This window comes from Xyrauchen texanus, chromosome 28, assembly GCF_025860055.1.
Source record: "Xyrauchen texanus isolate HMW12.3.18 chromosome 28, RBS_HiC_50CHRs, whole genome shotgun sequence".
Lineage (NCBI taxonomy): Eukaryota > Metazoa > Chordata > Actinopteri > Cypriniformes > Catostomidae > Xyrauchen > Xyrauchen texanus.
This window is the reverse complement of record NC_068303.1, coordinates 12,668,469-12,680,101: the sequence shown is the minus strand read 5'-3', so window position 1 is coordinate 12,680,101 and position 11,633 is coordinate 12,668,469. Positions and strand designations below refer to the sequence as shown.

Below are 11,633 nucleotides of genomic sequence, written 5' to 3'. Positions count from 1 at the left end.
TGAAGCATTTACATGTTTCCATTGATCTTACAAATAATAGGGGGTTTGTTTTTATTATACACCCCCCTCCCCACCCCCCTCTACAGCCCCCTGAATCTACGCCCCTGCATGTCAGCCAACCCGATGCCAGCGCAAGCAGTGAATGTTCTCTTATTGGCTAAAAAACGCGGGCCGCTCACTCGAATCTTTTTGTTTGTTTGTTTTACAGAGCATACAGATGTCACATATACAGGTGTGATTTCTCAGGACCACAATTTGCGGTCAGTGATTCCTGTCAGATAGCAGAGACAATGTACACATAGTATTTTGCAAAATAAATAAATAAAATAATAATAATAATAATCGCTTGCGGCGTACAATTTATGCAGCCCGCGCGCCATCTTGTGGACAATCGTACATCTTCCACAAGATTTCGTGTAGAGGTCTAAACGTGCCCTTATTCTCAGAAGTATTGAGTGCGGTCAAATGTGGTTACTGATTAAATTATTCATGTATTTGACTTAATGGTAAGAGAACCACATCCTATATGAGCATGGCGCGAGTAAGCCTCTCTTTGTGATAGATGTAATTTATTGCACTTACTCAAACAACAGTACTCACACGCTCAAAGACATTTCAATGAAAGCCAATACGATGATTCACGACAGGCTTCTCAACCCCGGTCAAGTGATATCTTAAAAGTGCGGTAATTCTACCTGGCACAGCAACTAAATAAAGAAGAGGCGGGTACAGAAAGGAGGGAATTCACTTCTTGAAGGAGTTTTTAGAGAATCCATGGCGTTCTGTTACCATAGAGACACGCAGCAAGCATAGAAAGAGACGCGGTGCTTGAAAACAATGTTGCACGTAACAGTTACATGTTGATTTTAGGCGTTATCGACAAAAGGTAAGTCTTAAATGGAATCTGATTGTTGTTTGACACTGAATGTTGTTTTGTAAAACAGATAAAAGTTCTATAAGCGATTTAGAAGTTACCAACTTAAAAAAATCGTCTAGTCAAAATGTTAATTTTGAACTCCAATTAACATAACAAGTGAAATGCCTCCAGATAAGATCAAATCAAGTAAAATATTTATGGAACGGTGCAATTTGAATATTTGCAGGTACATGATGATGTCGTGCACTGTAGCTAAGGGTCGCCTTGAAGTTTTGCAGATCTATCGGCTGATTCAGTGTGTCCGGGCGGGAGATAAGCCGTACGTAGAGAAGTTAATCAGCATGGGTGTTAATGACCTCATCAATATCACTGAACCGCGCGAGGGTAACGGTGTCCTGCATCTGGCGTCGATGGCCAACGACTCGGACATGCTGGAATTCCTCATAGCTCAAGGAGCCCGTCCAGACGTGCAGGACAGGAGAGGGCGGACGCCGCTGATGATGGCCGCAGAGCTCGGACACGACATTATCGTGTCTCTCTTGGCCAAGAAGAACGCAGACATGAAACTTTTTGACAAAGAAAGGAAAGGTAATGTTATACATGTAATTTAGGATATAGTTTACTAGCCTAACTCGTATGATTTTCCCTCTTATGCGAAACAAAAACAAAGATATTTTGAAAAAGATACAAGGTGTTTTTGTCCATACAATGTAAGTCAAGGGGGTCCAAAACTTTCAAAATCCAAAAAGTACATAAAGGCAGCTTAACGGTAACCATATGATTTGAGTGGTGTAATCCATGTCTTCTAAAGCATATGATTGCTTTGGGTGAGAAACGGATAAAAATTCTTATTCACAATATAGCCTGGTTGGCATGAGGGTGAGTAAGGGATTGGTCAACTATTACTTTAATTAGCAGCGAAAAGTACTTTTGACAAATATGTTTAAAATGAAATCCACTCACATGGGATGAAGATATTAGTCATATTAGTGGCTTAGAAAAAGCTGTTTTAGTCTACATGACGGCAGTGTACTTTTATGGTGGCCGTCATGTTAACGGGACAGTCCACCTAAAAATGATAATCCTCTTATAATTTACTTAACCTCGTGCCATCCCAGATGTGAATTACTTTCATTCTTCTGTCTCTGCTGAACACAAACAAAGATTTTTAGTAGAATATCTCATCTCTGTAGGTCCATACAGTGCAAGTGAATGGTAACCAGAACAGATTAAGTCAGCATAAAAGTAATCCATATGACTCCAGTGGTTTAATCAATGTCTTCTGAAGAGATCCAGTTGGTTTTTGTAATAGAACAGACCAAAATATAACTCCTTTTTCACTGTACATCTTGACAGCAGTCTCCTTGGTGATCACAATTTCAAGCTCGATTACAATTACTAGTGATTGACGATGCGCAGAATCAATAGGAAGTTTGGAGTCCTGGTCACCATTCTTTTGCATTGTATGGACCTACAGAGCTGAGATATATTTTTAAAAATATTTGATTGTGTTCAGCAGAAGAAAGAAATTCATACACATTTGAAAAGCATAAAGGTGAGTAAATGATGAGAGAATTTTCAATTTTGGACGAATTAACCCTTTAATGGCATTGGTCACTGATACCTTAGCATTTGCACGGTGCTGCGTCAAAGCTGACAGTTGTCAGTATAAAGTGTCTAAAGCATGGGAAAAGATGCAAATTAAATGGTGCCGAAGCTGTCAGTTCCTTACTTTCTGAACAACATGAGGGTAAGTAAACAATGACATCATTTTCATTTTTGGGTGAACTATCCCTTTAATACTTGCCACAAAGTTAAAAGTGATCATCTGTATCTGGCAGCATCCATCTGTTTTAGAGGTTTATATGTAGTCTATCTAATTACAGATCAGGGCATGAGCAGTAAAACTAGTGTGTAAATTGATTAATCTGTATTCTGGCTTCTCTCCCAGGGGTGCTCTTCTACTGCATACAGCCCACCAAAAGGCACAAGCGCTGCCTCCAGGTGGCCCTAAACGGCAATGCAGATGTGAACAATATTTCAGCTAATGGGATGCCAGTGTTCCTGCTGGCCTGCGAGCAAGCTCAGGATTGTGAAGGCATGTGCCTCAGCATCCTAGAGAAAGGAGCAGACCCCAGTGCTACAAATCAGGTAGCAGATTGCAGATCAGTAGGATTGCTTCAGTGTGCCCATATTTCATGAGTTATGTAATCAAAAATGGTTTATTTAAGTTCAGTTTATCCTGAGCAGGATTCAAACCTCTGACCTTTTGAAAAAGATCAGGCATATACAGTTAACCAAAAACCCAAGGAAGGTATCACAATGATTGCAAAGGAAGACATGGCTACCACCACAGCATTTGCACAGTACAGCTTCACTTTCACCTCAGTATTGGAATGAACCTTACTTTCAATTAGATTGCAATTTGACGTGTCTGTCTACCATGACAGGTCATATACTAAATGGCAAAGGAAACTTAGAGAGAGTTATTACCAGGTTACTTGGTAGTCTCATTTAGGTCTGACCTTTCTTAAAAGAAACCATTATTATGTATCATACAGGGTGTCAGGGCTCCAAATGTTTTTATTTCATAAAATAATTGGTTTATCCTAACAGTGACATTCACTTTTGAGCCCATTTGTTCTGAGTTAATCAGATGAAAGGTCTGAGGTCATCTACAATAAATCATTGAGTCATTGGGGTATGCAATAAATGCTGAAATCCAAAAAAACTGACAATTGCAGCAAGTTAGAGAAGTTCACTTTCACATTCACTATTTAATTTAAATGTATTGTGTCAATCAAAATGTACTGTCTAGCATCCTTCAAAGCAATTTGAGGACAGAAATCATCATTTTAAAGTACACTCTTGTGGCAGATGTTTGTAGATTGATATTGTGTGTGTGATCCCCCAGGTGACAGGTCGAACAGCTCTGATGGAGGCAACAAAAGCAGGAGCACTAAATCTCGTGAGAGCCATCCTCAGGAAAGGAGGAAATGTCAACGCTCTGGATAAGAAGCTATTCCATGCAGCTCACTTTGCAGCTGAAGGAGGCTTCTTTGAGGTAATTGTGACAATTATATAAAAGTTATTACATTTAAAAAATATAAAATATTGCTGATATATTTACTGTTCTTGAATAAAATTATCTTAACATTAGGGTGTAGGCATTTGGCTTTCTCCCAATGATTACAATCGCTATTAACTCTAGTTTGGTTCTTAACAGATCATTAAGGTGCTGTCTGCATATGCTGCTGATTTTGGTGTGGTAACTTCAGAGGGGGATACACCTCTGCACTTTGCTGCCTATGGTGGCTACACCGATTGCTGTAGCTTTCTAGCTCAAAGAGGTAAATCAATTTATTTTAAGTATTTTATATAGAATAATTAAAGGGATAGTTTACCCAGAAAGAAAACCTGTCATCATTTACATTTACATTAGATTTACCCTCATGCTGTTCCAAACCTGTATGAATTTGTTCTGTGGAACACAAAAGGAGATGTTGGGCAGAATAAAAGTGAATGGAGGCTGTCATTCTGCCTTACATTTTGAACTATCCTTTTAAACCAGTGGAAGAGAGGTGCTTGTAAATTCTCAAATTATATAGAGGCTGTCCATAGTAAAATAAATTCTATTGAATATAACTGAAAACAAGAAAACTGGTAATAATTCTGTTTTCCTGTTATAAATGTATTCCATATTTTTTTATTTTATTTTATAAGTAAAGTTAATTTTACTTTCCTAAATAAATAATAAACTCCACTGATCTCATCTCCTCAAATAAAGCATATAATTCTATGACAGAGTCACTTCCAGTCCTCTAAAACATCTAAATACATAAAATAAATGACCATAATCCTCGAGAAATAACCTTAATAAATGCACTCATTCATCCATTGAATATTCATAGTATGGGCAAGTGAACATGATATGCCTTTTTATTATATTAATATGTTCCTTGAGGTTCCCTTATAATATTAGTATCATGTGTTTGTAAAAGATGATAATTTCCCACCCTCATTCTGACCCTCTGTCAAAAACATTCCGTTTTGATGCTGCTTCTCCTTTAAGTCTTGATAGTATGCCCACTGTTATGATTGGCTCTCTGCTCTTGACTGACCTGATCTCTCTACTTAGCATCTCACTGCTCACCGCTGCTTGGTGGGCTACAGAATTGATTAAAGGTAAAGTAGGTGTTGATGTGTTGTTGTGGAGGCGGTCAGATGCAAATGTCTACTACAGTGTGACATCACAATGTGGAGGAAGTAGAGAATGAGTTGTTTTGGCAACTTGGTTTAAATGAATTCTCTTTTTGCAATGAGAAGAAAGTTTTGAGTTCTGAAACATACAATATGTTTTTATAGTACAAAAGATCAAGGAAAATGTGATTCCTTATGTAATGCCTCCTTCAACAGCAGATTCCTGTTGACCCACATAGCAGTGTTTTGTTGTTTTCCATGGCAAAAATACTCTATTGTCGAATTAAGCCAGAAGATATATTCCATTCACCTCTAATTGCACGGAAGACGCTGTTGTGAAAATAGGGCTCACAGCATGTTACGTTTGAGTGTGTGGTGTGTAACTTTGGTACACAAAGAAACTCAGACTAGATTTTGGAGTAATTAGCTTTAAATGTACCTGATGCCCATTTTAAGTCACAAAAATCATGGATTGGAAGTAAAGACAGCCAGTATCAGAAATAAATGATTCACAAACTAGCTACTGACTAACGGCTTTGTTTTGTGTTTTCTTTTTTATATACATATTAAATGGTCAATTGACTTTTTGAATATTTTTTACATTTACAATTTTTAATTTAACTGATTGAGATTTCTTTTGGGACTTGTGTATTTGAAATTAACTGGTTGAGATTTTTGGACTTGGGTTATTAAAACCTAATAGCATTTTAAAATGTTTTACCTTAATTTTAGTTTATGTTGCCTTTGAGATAATTTTTTATTGATAATTTCTTTCATAAATCAACCACTGTGATGCCTCACGTATTTGTACAACCAAAAAAGCAATCGTGTTTCTTGATGTGGAACAAACATGATCAAGTTAAATATTCACATTTGATGCCTTAAACTGTATACTTATATTATGATACCTACTTTAGGATGCAATCCCAAATTGAAAAACCAAGAAGGCCTGCTTCCTCGTCAGATTGCTAAGGACTGTGGCCACAAAACTACAGTGAAAGAGCTAAAGAAGGCCGAACGGCTGCATGGAAAGTTCTCTAAAGGGATGGGTGGCACAAGTGAACCATGGGCTCTGACGCTCCACGACTGGTCTCATGAAAATGAGACTGCACTGAGAAGCGCTTTTGAGTCGGCATCAGACAGCTTCATGGACATAGAGACAGTATCCAGGGAGACATTTGTGTCAGTTCTTCAGGAACTTCAAGCTCCTATAGATGAGGACCAAATTCAGGCTCTTCTACTTGCCCTCGACAGGAGAAGAGAGGGCATCAATATTACTGATTTCCTAAGAGGTCTCAAATACCTTCCTAAGACACATGTTATGGCTTCATATGAGCCTAAGAAGAAGAAGGAAAGCAAGGGAGGAAAGACCAAAAAGAATAAGTTCAATCTACTGATGCCCATCTGCAAAGTCCCGCCTGATCTCAATCAACGGCGGGATGATGGTGGGCCCCCACATTTTATGATTGAGAGCTACCAGCATGCTACAGACATGCACAGATTTGACCAGGATCATCGACCGGTACATCCTATCGAAGATGACACAGTGTGGTACATTGATGATCCTGAAAAGATATACATAAATATAAACTACTGTGTGAAAACGGGAGATATTGAGTCTCTTAAGCTGGCACTCAAACAAAAGGTCCCTGTAGATGTTAAAGACTGCTTTTACAAGACACCACTCATGGCTGCATGTTCAAGTGGGAACTACGAAATGGTAAAGTTCCTTCTTGATAATGGGTAAGATTTATGAGCTTCTATATATCTGCTTAAATGGGTTAGTTCACCAAAACTAAATTATAACATTGGGTCAGTGTGGGGTAAGTTACTCAAAAAAAGGTAATTCACAACAAATTCCTAATTACTACTCAAAAGCTATAATCATATTACTGACTTTACTTATTACTTAATTGGAAAAGTAATCACATATCTAATTACTTTAAAATTACTTTTACTTTTCACGGAAGACGCATACAAGTTTACATATTAAAGTAATTTTTTTTTTAATGTATTCTACATATATAATATTATTTTTTAAATATGTGTAGCCCAAGGAAATTAAATGTAACTCAGAGTCAGTAACTTAAATGTAATGCAAGAATTTTAAATGTAATGCACTATACTACTTTTTGTAATAAAAATTAATTAGATCACATTAATTGCTTTTTAATTAGATTACAACCAACACTGCATAGGAGATTGTGAAATGTATATACATTGGCATACAGTATAAACTCTATGTAAAATTATACCTGAATGATGATCATATTACAGGGCTGACGTGAATACATGTGACCAGTTCAGCTGGACTCCTCTGCACCATGCCTGCCATGCCGGACAGTTGGACATCATACAGTTGTTACTGGAGGCAGGAGCTTCAGTGGATCCGCCCACTCTGAGTGGGGCTACTCCCCTAATGAGAGCCATTGAGAGCTGTAGGCCATCCTGTGTTGAATACCTCATCAGAGCTGGGGCAAAGGTCAATGCAGTAAATAAAACAGGTACAATTTAAATTCAAGAAAAGGACTGATGCAACTATTATGCAACCTCAACTACACATAAACCTGCTAGATCATACAAGTATAACTGTATTGATGCAGGAAACTATGATTAACTTTCCAAATGTTGCAGACGTTTCTCTCAGCCATTCTCACATTGCTACCTCATCTCTGTTGGAGAGTGGCTTTGAGCACCCTGATTTACAGTGCATTAAATCTCTGAGATTGATCAGTTTTTGCTCTGCTGTCATTTGAGTCTGGAACTTTTAATCATTTAATTGCAGAGCAAAATTGCTTGGATGTTGCCCATGCTTATGCAGACTTCAGGGTGGTGGATTTGATCAAGGCTAAGATTGATGCTCAACCCAAACATAAGGACAACAAGAAGGCACAGCCTGTCAAAGTCCAACGCAAACCAACACCAGCTTCCACCGCTGGCTCTACAAAAGAGAAGGTAGAATAAGTGTATGTGATTCACAATAATTACATCCCTGCCTTAATTCAACAATAATATTAATTTTCATGTCATTATCATTATACTTAAAATTTAAGTACCATCTGTATTATTTCCTATAGATGAAAATTTTACATGTATTCAATTGATATCCAGAGATAATCTGATTATATTAAGAATGCCAGAATGCTTGAAGAATAAAATATATTTGATTCTATTTTTAGTTATTATTTGTTTGTTCTAATACCATGGTAAATACCACTTTTTACTGACACCTACAGAGTGCAACAGTGCCTGTCCTCTTTTTCACCCATTTTGGTTGCAGAAATATTTTCCCCATTCATTTCTTCCATAGGGATTTCATAAAATCATTCATAAAATCATTCTAAGCCGTGAACCAAATGCCCTTTTTGCAGGTGTATTTTTCACCCATTCAATTTTTTCTTTGCAACTATAAGTTTTGATATTTATAATAATAAAGTAATAGTAGTAATCTGCTGGTCTCAACAAGACAGCCACCATGAAGGCGACCACTCTTAGGTAGAATAAAACAGCTTTATCTAAGCCAAAAAGTCTTCATCTCATGGAGTGTGCATCACTTAAACAGTTCTATTAATTCCCAGATGAACAAAAATATGTTACTTTTAAAATGACTTATGGATTGACACTAATTCTTGGTGTGTCATTTCAAATTGAAAAGAAAAACAGTGTAAGATCCTTTATCAAAAGTGTCTGGGAAGGAAAATGAGATGATACAGTAAATGACAGTCAAGCAAAATGTCATTACAGACAGTTCTATATTAATTATATGTACATGTAACACCAGACAGAGAAAACCCAAACAAAAGGTAAGTAAATGAGCCCAGGTATGTCCGATTATCTCGTGAGTCTGTTAGTGTGCTCAGGGGATCCCCACAGTACCTTTGTAGAAAGTCACACTGTTTCTCACTGTGTCATCACATGTGTCTTGATTATAGTGTTGACGCTTTATCTTCTCAGCAGGGCACCGTTCTCACACCGCTAGCCTCCTCAAACTCAGCAGTCAAGAAAGCGATGAAGAAAGACAGCGTTGTCGTGCACAGCACTCAGATCACCAGCGGCAAGCTCAACAAATTGGACATCAGTTTTGTGCCAAGAACGGTAAGCTGGATACCTCTCAATTACTGCAGCTCTGTTGAGAGAACTGTGAATCAGGCATGAGCCAAATTGCGATGTCATGTGGTACACAGATCAGGTCATTTTATTTTCAGTAGATTATAATATGTTTTCGCTGGTATATGTTCTAGACGTGGCAGAATCATCTGACAACCAGCCAACTAATCGAAAGGAAGGCGAGCAGGAGGCAGCGCTTTACCTATGAGGTGGACTTTGATGACTTCAGGATGCCATTCAATAAAAACATTCAGAAGAAGTCTGTGGAACTTGAACTCACTGAATGAAAGGCCAAGAACTTGTTGTCAACAAAAGAGAAGATGGTAAATATCTAAGATCTAAACTGCACTGGTGTAAAAATATAATTATTGGTGTTTGCTAAGGCATGGATCATTATTATTATTGCTCATATTTTGGGTTATGGATTTGAACAGACCTCCAGCCCTAATTTTTATGCTTTGCTGCATAGCCACGGATATGAATGATACCTCAATTCGCAGAACTTACAACAATGCTGTTTTGCTGTTACTTTTGTAAGCAGACAAGTAATTTTTGCAACTTGGTCTCAAAGAATCATGTTACTATACCTACATGTTTGCAAAATAATTTTTACATATAGTATCTTGTTGTACGTATTGCAGAACTTTTCACACAAGTGAAAAGTTCATACCATCACCTTTAGCCATGTTCCTCACAAAATGTTATACTATATGTTATTATGTTATAATGTTATTACTATAGTGCATGACTTGTAAGACGATATATTTTATCATTTGCATTACATAATGAACTAAATTTACAAGCTTGTTAGATTGTGATCGAAATGCTCTGTAGCCTTCTCTTGCGATGCAAAGGAGTGTCTTAGAAGGACCACAAAATGATGATGTTTTTAATGTCACTTTTATGACACTATCGTTTAGGTTTAGGGTAGTGAGAAAGGTTTTCTTGATTTAAAACTCACTAGAGCATTAAACGTCTAAACCTCATCTGTTTGGGAGACCTTTTAACTCGCTTTTAGTGCCACTCAGTGGACATTTCACTTCAGAACTGCCACAAGACCTGTAAGGGACTTTGCCAAAGTCACATAATATTTTTAATGAGGTCATGCTGGATTTTTGCCTGGCAGATGATAATATGGGTGAGAAAAATCCCATAGACTTACACTGAATAGATCTCGCAACTGCATAGCAATGCACTAACAACCAATCAAAACACCTTAGCAACCTCATAGTAATGCCCTGGCAACCACACATAACACCCTAGCATCATAGCAGCGAGTTTTGCACAGGCAAGCAACACTCATATTTTCTCTTTAGAAAATGTAAAAATCTAGTTTTAGTAACACACTAATATAAACAGTGGGTTTTGAGCTGTAGTTACTTAGGGATTAAAGACGCCATGTCTTACTGCTGTTTCCCTGTCACACATTAAGTAAGATTGATTATGCATTTATGAGAGGTAGGAGATGAGAGCTGCTGCCTACGTGCTGGCATGCTGTTTGTCTCTCTATTTCTCAGCGTCTGTCGTGTGTGTTGGGTACAGGCCTTTCACCACAAGCAGCGCTGCACAAAACCCCTCATGTTGTTTTCTCAGAAAGCCGAGCCACTTTATCCACATGCACCCTTTAGCATGAATCTAAAACATTAACTGCAGAATAAATGTGTCTAATATAGCCATATTGGAAATGTGTGTATTCATTGAGACTATGACTTCCTTGTTAAAAAGATTAGCATATGTTGTGTTTTGAAAGTTGTGTTAACTGGCTGGTTAACCTGTATTTTTCGCTGCTGAACAACATAGATATGCTGCCAGCTAAACCAACACCAAACAAGCATAAACCAGTTGGACTAGCATGGAAATGCATGTGGGTCTTAGCTGGTCTTTTCAGCAGGGTTAAAGAGAGACTTCCATTTCTAGTGCTGCAAAAAAAAAACAAAAAAAAAAAAAAAAACCTGTCCATATTATCTTTTTAGCATCTTATTTTCTTTGCAGATTAAAGTGCCGTCCACCAGTTATTGAGATGGCAGTGGCTTTGGAGTATGTGCTGTTCCACTACTTGATCAAAACCAACAGATGGCGCAACAGTGTTTACATATGATGTCAGTTGTGGAAGGCTGTGCTTAAGATCCGCATCCACTTTTGTGTTATAGCTCAGCACAGAGTACTGCAAAATGGCAGCTAAAACAATTGTGATTGTTTTGAGGCATACTCTGAGCTTTAAAATACCACGTGGTTCAGGGTTCATTCAAATATACAGGGATGGATTGTATGTTTTATATATGATAGCTGCCATTTAAGGCTTTTTGCAAAGTTATTCAGGTATCCTTTCAGGTACAAACTCTTGGATATAGAACAGTCCATGATATATTTTATTCCATTTTAAAACCAATAGAAATATACCAGCAATATGTGAACATGATTCTCACAGCATTAAATAAATAACCACATC

The 11,633-nt window shown here is 37.6% G+C and overlaps 1 protein-coding gene across 1 annotated transcript; it reads left to right on the top strand.

Moving 5' to 3' along the window:
- Window positions 1-820: 820 nt before the first annotated feature.
- Window positions 821-11,135, top strand: ankef1a (ankyrin repeat and EF-hand domain containing 1a). Its single transcript, XM_052096377.1, has 10 exons — window positions 821-886; window positions 1,104-1,465; window positions 2,829-3,028; window positions 3,792-3,941; window positions 4,104-4,227; window positions 5,995-6,820; window positions 7,355-7,581; window positions 7,863-8,032; window positions 9,032-9,172; window positions 9,319-11,135. Exons 1-10 carry the CDS (start codon window positions 858-860, stop codon window positions 9,469-9,471), a joined length of 2,382 nt encoding a protein of 793 aa, XP_051952337.1. The 5' UTR covers window positions 821-857; the 3' UTR covers window positions 9,472-11,135.
- The last annotated feature ends 498 nt before the right edge of the window (window positions 11,136-11,633 follow it).